The 19,043-nt window shown below is 45.6% G+C and overlaps 1 protein-coding gene across 2 annotated transcripts in view; it reads right to left on the bottom strand.

Annotated features, from left to right (window-relative positions):
• The window catches only part of LOC134532134 (ras-like GTP-binding protein RhoL), a 54,914-nt gene that overhangs the window by 29,771 nt on the left and 6,100 nt on the right, over positions 1–19,043 (bottom strand). Inside the window, exon 1 of one of the 2 annotated variants that reach the window (XM_063368478.1) lies at positions 1,583–1,826. The exons of the other annotated variant lie outside the window; for it this stretch is intronic. Coding sequence (XP_063224548.1) covers positions 1,583–1,585 — 3 coding nt within the window. The 5' untranslated portion in view covers positions 1,586–1,826. Of the gene's footprint in view, positions 1–1,582; positions 1,827–19,043 lie in introns of those variants that run through there. 2 annotated transcript variants of the gene reach the window in all.

The following is a 19,043-nucleotide window of genomic DNA, read 5'->3' as shown; positions in this document are numbered from 1 at the left end:
AGCCGCTGGTCTAATACCCTCCCGATCAAACAACAGGGAGCGATCCCTAACAGTTCTGTATATTTAAAAACTCTGGAATATTTAAACAAGAGAACTGGAATGTTACTCCCACCCTACCCCATAAGGGCGCACATGTGGGAGGGGAACGCGAGAACGCCGGCCGTAAGGTCGGAATAATCTGCCAGTCCCCAGCCCCGAGTCATGGTTGGGCACACTAGCAGTTACAGTCTTCCCATTAGCTCTTCCTTTGGTTCTTATTTATTTTAGGGTTTTTTTTTTGACGTGATAACGTCTTATAAATCGATGAACGCCGGCTGCACGCACGAAAAATTGTTACGTTCCGCCCTGAGCCTAGCGTGCAAGAACCGGCCAACCACCGTGCGAGAAAAATCTTCTATAATATCAAAGAGGTTAAGGCGGGCTTTTTAACTAATTGTTCGCGATTATATTTAAACAAATTATTTAAATTAAATTTGCAAAAAAAACTGTAAATAATATTATGAAAATTAAAAAAGTATGCGATTTTTTATCAATGTTTTCTAATGACGTTATCACGTAAAATTTATCGTCCGTAAACCGACTTTACAGACAAACAAACCCCCCCCCCCTTCTTTTTTTAGGATCTTCTGTCTTTGTGCTTTATATGTTCTCACCGAACTTAAAATTTCAATTTCTTCTTGATTATTACAATTCATTAAATTTAAGTATATATAAATTATATATATGCATATCCGGTTCATAGCAGGGTCGTCCTAATATTTATCTCTCTTGCCTTATTTCATTCATCACTTCTCTGCCCCGCCTCCGCACCAGGCAGCTGGGAGGGAGATGGCTCATTGCAGCAGACCGCGCGGGATTGCCAAGGTCACGATGAGCTGACCCAGCAGCGCCACATGGGCGTGACTCCATCAGCGATCACGGTCAGACGACCTTTCACCGGCTCCAGGCAGCTTTCCCTCATTTCCCTGAACTGTGATGTGCGTGTCTGACTCCTTTCCACACGGCGCAAACAACAAATTATTAGAGACCGGAAAAATTCGCGATTTCAATGACCTCTAGGATGGACTCCATGATCCTCTATGCACTCGGGAGAATTGCATCTGCTCATTGGTTACTGACTCGTGACACCTGTTAACTGGGATGCTCGTGATTCGATACTTCTTTTGTTTGCCTTTTGTCATAGGCTCAAAGTACTTCAGATATACTGTGGTCCAATCACCGAAGCAGCAAAAATGCAAACTTTTTGGATTTTAGCCTATCCTGAAATGAATGCGAGAATTTTTTAGATCTCTAAAAATTGTCATTATGAATTTTGAGTAATTTTCCAACCACGCAAGCGAAATAAACATACAACTGTTTGAAGATTGGGTTGTTCGTTTTTTAACGTTACTTTTTAGAATACCAACATATGCGTGCCGTATGTGTAAAGGCTAAGTATAAAACGGCTTAAATATATTTAATCCTAATTATGACTCTACTCTTCCGAGGACGACAATAATAAAATAATATTTTGTTAGTATTGCCAACTTCTAACGCGTATTCAAAATCCGCGGGTGTATCAAGTAACTATCGCACTGCTTACCATGGTTCTGGTGTGTGTTTCAGCACCTCCAGGGGGGTGTTTCACAGCTTCATGACGTCAGAGCGACCTTCGCACTACTCGCGGTGATGCAACAACACGAGACACCATCACCGGACACCAGCTCGGACGAGACTGCGCGCGGCGCACGACACGGGCGATGTAGTACAGCGAGCCGCCGCCAGGCGCGTCCCGAGCGCGACTGGCCGGCTGGGCGTGCGCGCGCACCTCGGCCCCGCGCATGCGCGGACTCCCGCCTGTCACTGCACGGAAGCCTTCATTTCACAGACGAGAGAGCCATACTTCCGATCGTCAACAAGCCTCTCTTCTTACTTCCAAGTTACACAAACAGCTGGGTAGTGCCATACGCGTTCCGCGGAAACATTTGCATTGTGTGTGTTTCGTGGTTGGCAGGGTTAATTTCAGGTGCGTGTCTGCCGTCTGCATACCAATCACAGCCAACCACCGCGGGAATGGCGCAGGAAGTTACAAGTCTAATGAGCGATCAGACTATATAGTTCATTGGTTAGGGTTCCGTACTGAGAACGTACATATGTCACGAGAAACCTGAAGTAATTACAAACATTCAAGGTTCACTGAACAATCCCTTGTTAGAGCCAACTGTAAAAACAATGCAACTCCATGAGAAAAGTATGTGTTCAGTAAGTTAACGGAGTTGCTATGCGTATATGCCTGCAGAGTACATAAACCAACGATATTTAACTAAGGGATCAAGGTACTAATTGTTTGTTTGCCGAATAAGATTTTCCTGTTCTGCCAACGAAATAATTCAAAATTAAACTATGAACTCGAAAAAAGCAATGAACATTGTTGAAATTATGCCACAAACTTATTCTGTTATTTTCGCTCTTCAAAGAAAGTATTTCTTCGCCAGGACACTGCGGATAGAATAAAAGTATCTGGGCTTCATTACTGCATGAACATTTACTATAACCTGTCATAAAGCACTTATTATCGTACGCATAGCATTTCGTCCCTCCACTGTCCACTTCCAGACACCTCTTCATTTTCCGCGAATACCAAGAGTGGCGGTGAGTGCTGTTAACGATAATAGTGTGTTCCTACTGAGACAGAAAAGAGGTTAGTGAATGTTTCTTATATGGCCCAAACAATCGACGTTTTCAAAGTAGTTTTAAGTGTGTATGTATGTGCATATGTGTGTACATACATTAGTTATCTTTTCAAAATTGTTTACTGAATAAAAAAATTTAGTAAGGGAACTATATTTCGATAAAGGCAACACAGTTTATGGCATGGGTGCGACTTTAAAGGCCCGTCTACAACAGTCAAAACCTGTGGGCGGTGCGTGTCCATATCCTAATGTGAAGGACGTTACATTGTCGCACTGAAAACTGCCAAGTCTACAATAAATTGTGATGTCCGATGTCCGTATTTCCTGAAATCTAAAGTAGTCGCTAGAGCGAAGTGAATGTTCTCTCATTGATTTATTGTTTATTGTTTTGAGGCATGGTTTTTCAAACGGGAAACGGAAAATTCAAATATCGTGAGTGTTCTGTTGCTGTCCTATGCTACAAGAGGACACATATTGAGATGAAAAAAAATTCATGTTGGCCAATGTATTCGGACCAGGGAACTTCTGACCATCGCCCACACCTCGCATGACGTCAGAGGGTCACGTGGACCAATCAGTGATCAGTGTTCGTCGTACACACTGCAATTGTAGACGGGCCTTGAACGCGTATCTTCACGAGAGGCTGTGTATTGATGGGGAAGTACCGGCAAATAGAGCGCCCAAGCAAGGCGGCAGGCGTTGCCATGGCGACACCAGCCCGACCCCCCCCCCCCCCCACGGCAAACACACCCTTCCACGTCATTATTACGGATTTTAAAGATGGCAACCTATACGAAATGTGCAACGGTGTTTTTCAATTTTGATTACTTAATTTTTTTTTATAAATTTTAATTTTTTTCCCATTAAAATCTGATAATAATTACGGATTTTCAAGATGGCAGACATGACGTCATACTAACTGGTGATATAGGTATATACCTTGGCAAAAGTGGTTGGAGGTCAGTCTGTCGGTGGCTTCCGTGGAGATAGGATCTATTGATTTTTTTTAATTTATTTTTTTCCCTCACCGGGTTCGAAACGAGGACTTCGAGCTCCATGACGTAAGTTCGTTTTCAAAATAATATTTGATTATTTTTTTTATAAATTTATAGTTTTTCTCGTTCTTCTATCATTAAATATACGGCTTTTCAAGATGGCGACCGTAACGAAAATTGCAACAGTTACGTCATAATCCAATATGTCGTCAGAGGCTTATCGCAGGCTGTAGATATGTATTATTAAGCCTCAATATGGACATTTCAAGCCGTTGGCATTTTAAAGGACAAAAACAGGAAATTTTCCCTCAAAATGTGAAATTTTCCTCGAAAATGGGAAATGTTTTAGGAATTTTTAGTTATTTTTGAGTCTTTTTGAGTCATTTTTGAGTGACGTCGGATGGTAGCCAGTTCCACCTCCACAGCCTGAAGCCTGTGCCCGGTGGAACTATTGTAAGCTACTGCCCTGACGTGAGTGGACTGCTGTCTGCTAAATCCAGCGCGTCTCCTCCTGTGAGTAGCTCGTCCTCACGTTGCCTGTTAGAGGTTTATGTTCCTCTTAAAACACGGTGTATTGTGTGAGAGATGTAAAAAAGAGGGATAACAATTAAGCAGTTGCGATGACCAGACTACGTGTTGTGGCTCCACATGACGGACTGCACCCTAGTCGCCTCGCGGTGAACGCGCTGTACCCCCTAGTCGCCTCGCGGTGAATGCACTGTACCCCTAGTCGCCTCGCGGTGAACGCGCTGTACCCCTAGTCGCCTCACGGTGAACGTGCTGTACCCATAGTCGCCTCGTGGTGAACGCGCTGTACCCCTAGTCGCCTCACGGTGAACGCGCTGTACCCCTAGTCACCTCGCAGTGAACGCGCTGTACCCCTAGTCGCCTCGCAGTGAACGCGCTGTACCCCTAGTCGCCTTGCGGTGAACGCGCTGTAGCCCTAGTCGCCTCGCGGTGAACGCACTGTACCCCTAGTCGCCTCGCGGCGAACGCGCTGTACCCTCTAGTCACCTCGCAGTGAACGCGCTGTACCCCTAGTCGCCTCGTGGTGAACGCGCTGTACCGCTAGTCGCCTCGCGGTGAACGCGCTGTACCCTAGTCGCCTCGCGGCGAACGTGCTGTACCTCTAGTCACCTCGCGGTGAACGTGCTGTACCCCCTAGTCGCCTCGCGATGAACGCACTGCACCCCTAGTCGCCTTGCGGTGAACGCGCTGTACCCTAGTCGCCTCGCGGCGAACGTGCTTTACCCCATAGTCGCCTCGCGGTGAACGCGCTGTACCCCCTAGTCGCCTCGCGATGAACGTGCTGTACCCTCTAGTCGCCTTACAGTGAACGCGCTGTACCCTCTAGTCGCCTCGCGGTGAACGCGCTGTACCCCTAGTCGCCTCGCGGTGAACGCGCTGTACTCCTAGTCAACTCGCGGTGAACGCGCTGTACCCCTAGTCGCCTCACGGTGAACGTGCTGTACCCATAGTCGCCTCGTGGTGAACGCGCTGTACCCCTAGTCGCCTCACGGTGAACGCGCTGTACCCCTAGTCACCTCGCAGTGAACGCGCTGTACCCCTAGTCGCCTCGCAGTGAACGCGCTGTACCCCTAGTCGCCTTGCGGTGAACGCGCTGTAGCCCTAGTCGCCTCGCGGTGAACGCACTGTACCCCTAGTCGCCTCGCGGTGAACGCGCTGTACCCTAGTCGCCTCGCGGCGAACGTGCTGTACCTCTAGTCACCTCGCGGTGAACGTGCTGTACCCCCTAGTCGCCTCGCGATGAACGCACTGCACCCCTAGTCGCCTTGCGGTGAACGCGCTGTACCCTAGTCGCCTCGCGGCGAACGTGCTTTACCCCATAGTCGCCTCGCGGTGAACGCGCTGTACCCCCTAGTCGCCTCGCGGTGAACGTGCTGTACCCTCTAGTCGCCTTACAGTGAACGCGCTGTACCCTCTAGTCGCCTCGCGGTGAACGCGCTGTACCCCTAGTCGCCTCGCGGTGAACGCGCTGTACTCCTAGTCAACTCGCGGTGAACGCGCCGTACTCCTAGTCGCCTCGCGGTGAACGCGCCGTACTCCTAGTCGCCTCGCGGTGAACGCGCCGTACTCCTAGTCGCCTCGCGGTGAACGCGCCGTACTCCTAGTCAACTCGCGGTGAACGCGCTGTACCCAGCACGGACTCGCGGAGTCAGTGACCCCGAGGTAAGTTGACCCGGCCTGGCCTCATCTCTGCGCCGCTGCAATTACACCAATTAGCGTATCCGCGACGACGGGCCAAGGGGAGGGGTGGGGGTGTCCACTCGACACACTACGCTACATTCGGCGGAGGCGATGTTAAACACCGCAAACTGCCGCCACTCAGCTGTATTAAGTCCGGGAATAGCAAGAGGAAAATGAAAATAAATAACAAACAAGGGAACATGAATGACCTCGACATTCACGCCGGCGGTCTGGGGAGAATGTGGCGCTGACTTACGGACCGGTCGAGAAACTCGTTACGAGAAATATTTCCTGGTCGCCGGCCCCCGTTCCAGTCGACTTGCCAAGTACTGTCGGTACCACAAACATCGAGTCACTGAAGTGGCAGGTGCGGGGGAGCCGAACAGGTCCTGGTGGCGGTTCGGTGCTTAGTGGCCTGTAGTGAACCGAACTGAAGGATTTCGGGCTCAGCCTCGATTGCTAAACGTAAACACTATCAATTCCAATTATATTTCACCGCCACGCTGCCTTCACACATCTGCGCGCTTTTTCTTCTTCTTCTTCTTCTTCTTCTTCTTCTTCATCTCCTCTTAGAGTTACTTCATGTTCGGGGCGCACGAAACTGTAAGCACCTGCATTTTGCGAACACGTTTGCGTTTCTGGTCGATCTATTACTCAGAACACTGCAACTCTTTCTTACTGTGATGGGAATCGTGTGTTCTCATTGGTCCTGTCATCAACCTCGCGAAACAAGTTGTGCAAAACATCCAACACATTACTTATAAATCCTACAAACAGTCAAATGTTCCTGTGAAGTACAGTTGCTTCTGATTATTACTACCATTTAACAGTTATTAGTTTTGTCGTGTTTTTATCTCGTTTCAACTGTTGTGCTGAATTTTTTTGGGTTCAATATTTTTGTGCTGTTATCATTTGTGGGTTTTTTTCCGTTCACTTAGTCCATTTTTCTTTGTTTTTTTGACCATATTCCTGTTATGGAATATTATGTGGTGTTTATATCCTGTTGACAAAAGCATTTTTTTTGCTTAATTTGTTTTTTTTTTGTCTTTTGGGTTTTTTGTAGTTTTCTTCTACAGACATACATGTGCTTAGCAATGGCGTACGTCCAAAAGATTACTTCAAGTCATGCACTCCCATTGCACTAATCTTTCAAAGATAATAGTTAATTAAGTGAATGAAGTAAAATAGAAGTAGTGTCTCACAATAAATAAGAAAGAACCATAATAATTTACAGTGTTCAGTGCCGAGAGCTTCTATTGGCTGGACTGGTTTTCATAGCTTCATTGAGCCAGAGTCCGCTAAATAAACTGCGAGGCAATGTCATAAGCGCAACGGACAAGGGCGTACGTGGAATTAGAGGGGGGATGGGGGCAATCCAAAATCTATAATTCCCACCAACAAAAGTAAATATTTTGAAAGAAAACGGTGATAAAAGTGGTTTTATCCCCCCCCCCTTTTTTTTGTGGTAATCTCTTGGACACCTGGGTTATTACACTGCAATTTTTATTGTAATTGGAACAGAAATAGTCATGTAAAATTACAGATATTTGTAAGTTTGTACATTTACATGAAAACCACTGCATCGCCGCTACAATATAGCGTTCGCGGTAATGCTGGTTTCCGATTCTTACCCGATCATTTATACTTTGTGTTGTCTCAGTAGGTACCTCCAATAGTTTAAAGTTATTTGCAAACCGTTCCCAGTATAGGTTTCCAATGTTAACTGCGCACATTAATAAGCATGATAAAACGAAATAAAGTTCAATTGTTGAATTTCCGATTATCTTTTCCATGGTTTAAAAAAAGGTTATTATTGATTGAAACATAAATTAAAATTTAAAATTTTGTGGCAATTTTAGTAAGAAAAACTAAGTCCTATCTGGAAATATATGCAAAGATAACCATGGCCACGTGTTGTTTGTTGTGGTATTGCAGATACTCCAAAGTAGAGACCGGAAAAATTCGCGGATTCCTTTCGAGACAGGCTGGAATCCAAACTCGTTTAGCTCATTGCTGCGTCAGTGATTGGACCGCAATTTACCTGAAGGACTCTGAGCCAATGGCAAACACTCGACAAAAAGAAGTATCGAATCATAGGAACCGCAGTAAACAGGTGTCCCGAGTCGGTAGCCAATGACCAGGTGATAGTTGCCCGAGTACATAGAGAATAGTGGAGTCTATCCTAGTGGGTCATTGAAACCGCGAATTTTTCCAGTCCCTGCTCCAAAGGAATCTCCTGTGAAAGCACAGACATGATGTTGTCGCGCAGAGTGGCTGGGGGGGGGGGGGGGGGCAGTGTCTGTGTCCCCCCGGAGGAAGCAGGCGCAGGCCGGAAGCGACGAGCGACGCATACCGACGGCCACCAGGGTCTCCGCCCCTCCGTGTTGTGGCCAGAGGAGTAACGTCTCCTCGCCAGCTTGCACTGTGACGTCACTCGTCACGGCGGACATCTCGGGTGACATTCGGCATTCCGCCATCTTGCACTCCGCCGCTTTCAATTTATTATTGTAATGAAACATTTTTTATACAAATTTTAAATTTTTCTGATATTTTTAGAATGATAATAACTAGAGACCGGAAAAATTCGCGAATTCATTTCGCGATAGGTTAAAATACAAATAGTTATACCTCAGTTCTGCCTCTGCTATTGGCTCACAACTCACCTGGATGACTCTGGGCCAATGAGAAACACCCGACCAAAGCTTTATCGAATCACAGGCTGCTACGTTGGGACGCCTCACAAGACAGCAGCCAATGAGTGGGTGACATTTAAACGAGTGTACGTATAACTATGGAGTTCATCCTACAGGGCATTGAACCCGCGAATTTTACCGGTCCCTAATAATTAGAGACCTGAAAAATTCGCGGGTTCATTTCGTGTTATGCTAAAAGTCAAATAATTATACCTTAGTGCTGCTTCTGTCGTTGGTTCACTGTTTATCTGGAGGACTGAGGGCCAATTAGAGACCCTCACTCATAGAAGTGTCGAATCACAGGCCACCCAGTCGAGACGACTCACAAGTCAGCAGCCAATGAACAGTTGGCATTTGCCCGAGTGTGTAGAGGATATTGGAGTCTATCCTGGAGGTCATTGAACCCGCGAATTTTTCCTGTGTCAAATAATTACTGATTTTTAATATGGCAGACATGATCCAAGATGGCGGAAGGTTCTGGAAACCAAAATAGCGGAATCCAAGATGTCAGAATTCAAAAAAAGGTGTCGGGATCAAAGTATCCGAAATGGCCACCGGGGTCGCGATCCAAGATGTCGGACACCGACTCCAGCTCCGCACTTGACCCCAGTATGTACTACTCAAGAGGCATCACTCGACCGTGTCTCCATCTCACACGCCGTGTTGATTATTTTTTCAGTCGTTGCATTTATTTAAGGGCCATTTGTAGGGACCGGAATAATTCGCGGGTTCAATGACCTTCAGGATGATCTCCATAGTTCTGCATACACTCGGTCAAATGCCACCCACTCATTGGCTGCTGTCTCGTGAGACGTCCCAACGTAGCAGCCTGTGATTTGATACAGCTTTGGGCGGGTGTTTCTCATTGGCCGAGCGTCATCCAGGTGAGTTGTGAGCCAATAGCAGAGGCAGCACTGAGGTATAACTATTTGTATTTTAGCCTATCGCGAAATGAATTCGCGAATTTTTCCGGTCTCTAGCCATTTGTTGTTTTGTCACACATATATTTCCACCAGAGATCAGCTCCAAGTAGTATCATGGGTGGCGAAAGTGTCGATAGTTAGGAAGACTTGCGCGCACAACGTGCACAATGCATGGACCTAATGTCGCCCGTGTGGTTTCGTCCACGTGCCAACCAGCCGAGCGAAGGGAACATGAAGATGGCGCGTGTGTGCTGCCGGCTGAACGCGACGGAATCACGGAGCGTTGGGCAATGCGACCCTGGCAGGGACCGCGCGTGGCACAATGCGCGCGGAGTGTTCCCGCGCCTCACAGATAGAGCACGCGGCGATGTCGTCAACTGCTGGAGCGCGACCCGTGCAGGCGCGCCGAACAACCCAGCTCTGCTCGCTGCAGCCGCCCGGGCAGCCTTCACTACACAGACGAGACAGCCACGCCCGAAGTTCCCCGAAGTTCATGCTCGCTTTCCCCCCCCCCCCCCCCCCCCCCCCCGTTCCATCTCATTGTATAAACCGGTGTGGCATTAAATTTTGCGGTAGATTATGATAAGTTAGCTACATTATAAATACTTAAAACATTGTGGACGGTTGGTTACATTAGGTAAGTATAGCTACATTAAAAATACTGTAAAATCATTTTATGGTTGCTTAGCAAATAAATTTTTAATATTCAGCTATCCAGGGCTAGGAAACCGTTTACGTGATTTCACAGTATCTTTAATGCAGCTATCCTAACCAAATCAACCGTCCACAATGTTTTAAAGTATTTATAATGTTGCTAACCTAACCTTTTACAATTAACAAAAAAAAAAACCCGAGGATGCACAGTCGGTCGTTTGGCTCTATCGTCTGTGAAAAGAAGGAAGGCTTCCCGTAGCCGGACGGCAATACTGACGCCAGGCCGACAGATGGCACACGGCGTGCCCAGTGTTACCAATGTTTCTGTTTAGTACATGTGGGACCCACATTATGACAACGAAAAAAAAAACTTTTTGACGTGATAACGTCTTATAAATCGATGATCGCCGGCTGCACGCACGAAAAATTATCACGTTCCGCCTGAGCCCTGCGTGCAAGAACCTGCCAACCACCGTGCGAGAAAATCTTCTATAATATCAAACAGGTTAAGGCGGGCTTTTTTTTTAACTAATCGTTCGTGATTCTATTTAAACAAATTATTTAAATTAAATTTGCAAAAACTTTAAATAATATTTGGAAAATTCAAAAGTATGCAATTTTTCATCAATGTTTTCTTATGACGCTATTACGTAAAATTATCGTCCGTAAACCGACTTTACAGACAACCCCCTTTTTTATTCATTATACAGATTCATCGCATTCATGAAAGAGATATAGGACCTACCTCCAGTTCTTAAAGTTTTTGAAAAGAAGTTAATAATGTTTGACACCTGATATTATATATATATATATATATATATATAATTGGATGTTGGTATGTATGTATGTATGACTTGATAAACTCCGACACCGTTTGACCGATCACTTGAAAGTTGGCACATCGAAGTTTTTTTTTATGAAGGTTTTTATGCTATCCATTTGTTATTAACTCGCCGCTAGATGGCGCTGCAGCGCATCAACTTCTGAACCGGCCCCGCTGTCTGCGAGGGGTTCCTGTTGCACCTGTCGAGCTCTCTGACAGACAATACAAGCTGAGTCGACAGATGGCCATCCGCAAAATATTTTCCGTGAAGGAGGGGGGGGGGGGGGGGGAGAGCAGTGGCGGATCCAGAGGTTCACCTCGGAGGGGGCACTCTAGGATTACAGAATATCCAGAGAAAAAATGTCTTATCTACTCACACTACACATAACATCCAACCACCAGATTTTATGATTCTACAAGAAATTAATTAATTATATCAAAATATAATATTTTATTGGCTTCAGAAACAATCATTTTTGTCGGCAATATTAATGTAGCAGACAACTGGTTTTTCGGGGGGGGGGGACTTGCCCCTGGTGCCCCCCCCCCCCCCCCTTGGATCCGCCACTGGGGGGGAGTGTATGTGGAAAGGTGAATTGCATTTTCTCGCGTGAATGTGTCGCATCACAAACACCCGTTAAAGCTGGGAATCAATCGTGTGGATGCTTATCAAGTGGAGATCATGTGATTGGACATTAAAACAGATAACGAGATCAATGAGGTTCCTGATAATTTTGCATTCCGAAAATATTGATTTGCTATTTGACTTGAAGCCTGATCGCAAAAAGCAGCGTTCGAACAGTTCATGAAGGCTATAAAGATATTAATATTGCACGCATGTGTTTCTACTGCCGTACATTCGTTTCAGTAAGCAGACACTTGGTCGTTTCTTCTACCATTGCTAGGGACTGGGGGAAAATTCTCGGGTTCAGTGACCTTAAGGGCGGACTACACAGCACTCGGTGTGGTCGGAAACATAACGCCAGTTCGTTGGTCGGTGACTTGTGAGCCGTCTTTGCTGGGTTGTCTTTGGTCGAGGGTTTCTCATTGGCCCAGAGCGCTCCGGATGAACAAGTTATTTCCGGGCAAATGTCGGCCTGGCCTCACCACCATCACCTCCTAGGACTGAACCCGTCAGGGTGTACCAGGAGCACTACTTTTCTTCTTCTACCATCCAGGCACACCCGTGGTTTGGATGAGCCATGGATGGAGTTGGCCTTTGTTGTTACACGTTTCCTGAAATGGTATAAATACCATTAAGAGGGCCTTTATCGGTTGATAACTTATCCATTCTGTTATTACCGCCGTGCCAGCAGCCAGAATAAAGCCTTGTCAGTTGTTAAATATTCCACGTCCTTTCACGTGTCCACACATAAAACACGGCGGTGTTTATTAAAAACTTTGCTGTCGTTCCGTGTGAGATCTTTCACATGACCCTGTGTCGGGACGGTTTTTTTTTTTTTTTTTAAATTTGATGAACAGTGAGCCGATAGTAAAAGAAGCTCAAAGGTACGTGTATTCTATCCAGGAATGAATCCGCTAATTGTCCCACAGCGGCCCGGAGTGGCCCAGAGTGGCCCAAGCAGAGACCTCAGACCTCGGGACTGCGTGCCAGACAGGAAGTCAGCGTGGAGTGCAGCCGGAAGTGCGTGGGTCCCGTGTCGCCTCACGCAGTTGGCTGGAGCAGAGCAGGCGCGGTGTCACTGGCGAATCAGGAGCCGCGATGGCAGGGCTCTAGGCCGTCCACTCATGCGGGGATAGTGTTTGGGGAAGGGGGAAGGGGGGGTTAATAGCCACAAAAGAAAAGGGGCCTCAGGGAATTAAAAAAAAAATCTCTTTAAAACAATATATTTCAAGCCAACTTGGAACTTTAAATTTTGACAGTGGTTTTGCTAATTTATCTTACAAATTTTGATATACTTTTCCGATAATATATCTATACATGCTAATGATCAAAGGCTAGTGAAACTTCCTTACAATTATGAGTAAATAAAATCTTTGAAGGTTTTTTTTTTCTGATACGAAACTATGTAAACTCAGTTTAAATCGACATGCACGAGTTGACCTGCACTTTTAATTACGTGTTAATAACAATTTTATTCTTTGCTCTCCATATCTGAGACGGAAAACCAAAGCAAACAAGGAAAATAAGAACGGAAAGGGGTGGAGAAGGGGGAAGGGGAACTGAGAGGTTCGTGTGGGTTGTCTGGCTGCCAGCCACCTCACTAGCGGGGTCTCGTGTCAGGGCTGACGACCCGAGTCTGAGCGAGTCTGAAACAAGCAGCTGCTTGAAGCATGCCTGAGGCATTGCGACGCAAGAGCAGTACCTCTCTCCCCGCCCCGCTGTAGAGTCTGGACCCAGATGTCCGCCTCAGTTGTGGCCCGCGAGACGCCGTGTTCGAGTGCTTCGTCTTTTGTTTCCGGACTTGAAAACTGCATAGTAGAGTGTACATGGTGGTCCGGCCACTGGCGCTGGCGCGTCGTGCCGGGTGCCGACCGCCATCTTGGATTGTGACGTCACGGCGGCCATCTTGGATGCCCGTTACCTTGACCCCGGTGGCCATTTTGGATCCGCCATTTTGGATCCCCATTTTGTTTTCCGCCATTTTGAATTATGACATCACAGTTGCAATTTCCGCCATCATGAAAATCTTTATTTATTATCCGATTTTAATGGGAAAAATTTTTTAAATTTATAAAAAAATGCAATTAATAAAATTTTAATAAAAATATTTAAAAAAATAATGTTGTATTTTCACATGTGAACATGACAGCCATGCTTCTTTCATTGCTACGAACATAATGCAACATGGTCAGACATTTTTACAAAATATAAAATTTGCAATTATACTCAAACGCCACTCCGTTAGTACACCATTCCATAAATTCCGAACTGTAAAATTACTTTCTTTTATTTAAGTCATTATGTTTAAGAATTGTCTATGTTTTCTTTATATCTAAAACTTAATAATTGATGTTGGTATTTCTAAACACCACGGCTTATTTAGTGGCCATATTCCGCCTGTACAGTTGCTCCCCCTGGGCTGCACGTCGAAGCTTTCGACATCGAGCCGCCATAGCGTCAGACCACCGGTAGATGCGCAGTAGCGAGTCTCTGACCGACGTCTGCGGTGCCTACAAACACGTTGACAATCAGTGCGGCAATGAATTTTTTTTTGCTAAAAAAATATCTGAGCGCTCATCATTCTGCAAGAACGTAAGCGCGCCAGCGGTTTCTTGTTTGTGATTGGCGGCCGTCCGCAAGAGAAACCGTCGCCTTATTTGGCCGGGGCATCCAGGATGAGACTGCTTCCGAGATTATAGGCATGTGTCTGAGAGAAACCCAAAATTACGAAGCACAGACGGTGCTACTGTGTCTGAGCACACGGCTGGCCTCGGAATATCTGCAAGGAATTATTCCACCCCTCCGCGGAATATCTGCCTGTATGAACATCTGCATGTTTGAATATCTGCCTGTTTGAATATCTCCCTGTATTATCTGCCTGTTTGAATATCTGCATGCTTGAATATCTGCATGCTTGAATATATGCCTGCTTGAATATCTGCCTGTATGAATATCTGCCTGTTTGAATATCTGCCTGTTTGAATATCTGCCTGTTTGAATATCTGCCTGTTTGAATATCTCCCTGTATTATCTGCCTGTTTGAATATCTGCATGCTTGAATATATGCCTGCTTGAATATCTGCCTGTATGAATATCTGCATGTATGAATATCTGCCTGTTTGAATATCTGCCTGTTTGAATATCTCCCTGTATTATCTGCCTGTTTGAATATCTGCATGCTTGAATATCTGCCTGCTTGAATATCTGCCTGCTTGAATATCTGCCTGTTTGAATATCTGCATGCTTGAATATCTGCCTGCTTGAATATCTGCCTGTTTGAATATCTGCCTGTTTGAATATCTGCCTGTTTGAATATCTGCCTGTTTGAATATCTGCCTGTTTGAATATCTGCATGCTTGAATAATGCCTGCTTGAATATCTGCCTGTTTGAATATCTGCCTGTTTGAATAACTGCCGGTTTGAATATATCCCTGTTTGAATATCTGCATGTTTGAATATATCCCTGTTTGAATAACTGCCTGTTTGAATATCTGCATGTTTGAATAAATGCCTGTTTGAATATCTGCCTGTTTGAATATCTGCATGTTTGAATATCTGCCTGTTTGAATATCTGCCTGTTTAAATATCTGCCTGTTTGAATATCTCCATGTTTGAAAATCTGCATGTTTGAATATCTGCCTGTTTGAATATCTGCATGCTTGAATATCTGCCTGCTTGAATATCTGCCTGTTTGAATATCTGCCTGTTTGAATATCTGCCTGTTTGAATATCTCCCTGTATTATCTGCCTGTTTGAATATCTGCATGCTTGAATATATGCCTGCTTGAATATCTGCCTGTTTGAATATCTGCCTGCTTGAATATCTGCCTGTTTGAATATCTGCCTGTTTGAATATCTGCCTGTTTGAATATCTCCCTGTATTATCTGCCTGTTTGAATATCTGCATGCTTGAATAATGCCGGTTTGAATATCTGCATGTTTGAATACCCGCCTGTTTGAATATCTGCATGTTTGAATATCTGCCTGTCGCGAGATGTCCGTTCTCGTTCGAAGACCAAGTACAGTGTGTGCAGAGAGCAAGAAGTCCAGACCACAAGTCAGTGAACCTGCAACATGCCAGTGGCTGTGTCACTGTGAGTCAGCCCCCCCTTCCCCCTCACCGGGTCGCAGTTCTGGACTTCCGCTGCGTCACAGGAACAGGAAGCAGAGAGCCGCTGTGACTGACAGTGACCGAACACGTGGTCGCGACATACGTGGCCCTCAAACAAGGTTGGACAGATAATATTAACTACGTCAGTCTCATTAGCGTAATTATTAGTAGAGACCTGAAAAATTCAAATAATTATATCGTAGTGCTGCTTCTGCCATTGGTCCACTGTTAATCTGGAGGACTGAGGGCCAATTAGAGACCCTCACTCATAGAAGTGTCGAATCACAGGCCACCCAGTCGAGACGACTCACAAGTCAGCAGCCAATGAACAGTTGGCATTTGCCCGAGTGTGTAGAGGATATTGGAGTCTATCCTGGAGGTCATTGAACCCGCGAATTTTTCCGGTCTTTAATTATTAGTATTGGTATACACTGTAAAATAAATGTATCACTACCAAATAGTGTTCACAGTAATACTAGATTCGTATTCTTATACGGGCATTAATGCTTTGTGTTGTCTCAGTACCTCCAATAGTTATTTGTAAGCCGTTATTTGAATAGCTTTCCAGTATTAACAGCGCATATTAATGAGCATAGTAAAAAATAAAGTCAAATGATTGAATAATCGATTATCTTTTCCATGGATAAAAAAATATATTGAATGAAACATAAATTATAATATAAATATTAATCGCCAGTTTTCGTAAGAAATAGTATTATCTCGAAAAAATGTTTTTCATATATGCAGTATTCATACATGTGTTGTAAAAAAATTACAACTTTATTGTAGTGTCACAAAGTATTTCTTGGCAACTGGTTTCCAAAGAAACTTTTGTATAAAAACAGACCAGACTTGTATGGGCTTACTGGCGTCTTATTCACCTTCGTCTCGGCGTTAAAAAAAATTGGCCAGATATTTGCGGTAAATAAGATGAAACATATGGCTGGACCGACCACAGACATGGCTTTAGGCCCTTGTTGAAGTCAACACACGTGGCGTTGTGAAGTCGCTTAAACGAAAACATCTGTAAGTTCCTTGTATAGTGGTAACATGCTGGACCTCTTTCTTTAAAATCGGACGGTTTCAGCGCAAGAAAGCTTGGTGATGTAATAATTATGGCTCGTCGTGTTGAAATGGTCATAATATAGAGACCGGAAAAAATCGCGGGTTCAATGACCTCCAGGATGAACTCCATAGTTCTGCGTACACTCGGTCAAATATCACCCACTCATTGGCTGCTGTCTTGTGAGACGTCCCAACGTAGCAGCCTGTGATTTGATAAAGCTTTGGTTGGGTGTTTCTCATTGGCCCAGAGTCATCCAGGTGAGTTGTGAGCCAATAGCGGAACCAGCACTGAGGTATAACTATTTGTATTTTAGCCTATCGCGAGATGAATTCGCGAATTTTTCCGGTCTCTAGCTCATAGATATTTCATGAGACTGGAGTACAAGGGTTACCCCAAACTTGGAGAGTACGAATGTGGGAAACATTTTGGTACATCGTCGTCTCACGTCGCGTCGGTGCTCTTGTGTTATCCACCCGCCGGTTGGGCGATGTCGCGGACATAGCTGCTCGCTGGGCGTCTTATCAGCAAGGTCGCCGCAATGACGGAGATAAGCGAGCCGCCGGCTGTGCCGCGAGCAAGGAGCTTGCGAATGTCGCGATGAATAAACCTCCTGGTGCGCGCTGCGATCTGGGTCACAGCCTCTGGGCTGCAGGAGCGACGCCAGAGCTGGTCGTCTGGACGCCTCGTCAGGGGCGTATCTGTGTTAGTGAGGCGGGACTAGCTGGTGCTTCTAGCGCGGTGTCTCCTCTGGACTGGCGCGCAGTCTTCTCGTCGTGCACATGAGCGGTGACCGTAACATTATATATGGCGGAGAAATGAAGATACAAGTGTAATGCAAGTCCCTTAAGTGCTTTCAAGAACCTGTACCGGTTGTTTTACGCTTAAAAATTACTCTGAAAACACGCGTTTTAGCCATTTTCACTCTTATAAAAATACGGTTTAAAATCTTAATCCGAAATCAAAAGTACTTTTCGGCCTTCAGCCGAACTCTTAAAGACCCCACTCGGATATCTCGAGTAGTTTTGAAATCGTGTTGTTTTCCCTGAAGCTCTGCACACCGTGTGTGTGTCCGGGTAGGCGGGGGTTTTAAGTGCTTTCAAGAATTTCTGCAGGTTGTTTTTATGCCTAAATGCTACCCTGAAAACACGTCTTTCAGACATTTCAACTCTTCTAAAAATAATGCTTTTTCGTAAACAGACCCCACTCGGATATCTTGAGTAGTTTTCAGATCGCACTGTTTTTCAAAAAGCTTCGCACGCCGTAGTTGTGTGCAGGTATACGGGACCCTTAAGTACGCTGAGAAAAAAAGTAGTTGCAAATAAACCGAACTTTGGTACCTACAACCCACAAAGTCTTTTCAATGACTTATAGGATGGACTCCATGATCCTCTATGCACTCGGGAGAATTGCATCTGCTCATTGGTTACTGACTCGTGACCCGATACTTATTTTGTTTACATTTTTCCATTGGCTCAAAGTCCTTCAGATATACTGTGGCCCAATAACCGGAGCAGCAAAAATGCCAACTTTTTGGATTTTTGCCTATCTTGAAATGAATGCGCGAATTTTTCAGGTCTCTACCTATAGAAGTTATCACTTCAAAAATTGTCATGGCATAAAAGCAATAGTTGACAGGGACGTGGCGTTGTTCGGTAGTTGTGAGTAGTTCTCCCGGGCGGCGGTGCTTCCTGTGCCGGGGGCGGCGCTATCTGCCGCTATCGGGCCGCCCCCGGGGGCAGGAAGTGCGCCGGTGATAGCGGCCGGGCCTACTGCGCGCTGGCTGCACTTCAGCTCTAGCCAGTAGCGGGCTCTGCCTCAGACCACGTGTCGCCTGCGTACCCGTATGTATTCGTTACTATAACAATTAGTACTCGTTACTATCGTATCCTTACGTTACTCCTTACTTCTGATACCTCATAACCGTATTACGTATTAGCCAGCTGAACAGGATGTCCACATTAATTTTTTTAACAAATATATTTTATTGGAAAATCATTGTTAAACTGAAAAGTGTCTCTCTGTGGGTTGCGAGGAGTCCCAGACACGTGAGAGGCCCGGATAGTTGCCGTTTATGGCTGCTGAGTTGTCCAGCTACTGGTTGCTGTATGGGCTAGTGGTTGGGTGGTGTCGATGCAGGGATGGGTTAGCTCAGCCTCTCTGTGGCTCCTATCGTTCCCTTGCAAATATGGGGCCGCGCCATTTGCTGTCGGACACTGCCCCCCGCAAGGTAGCACATGCCGGCCCGCCAGGGGCTGCTGGGGCTGTTCGCACAC

This window comes from Bacillus rossius, chromosome 5 (assembly GCF_032445375.1).
Source record: "Bacillus rossius redtenbacheri isolate Brsri chromosome 5, Brsri_v3, whole genome shotgun sequence".
Lineage (NCBI taxonomy): Eukaryota > Metazoa > Arthropoda > Insecta > Phasmatodea > Bacillidae > Bacillus > Bacillus rossius.
This window is presented reverse-complemented; position numbering and strand designations above follow the sequence as displayed.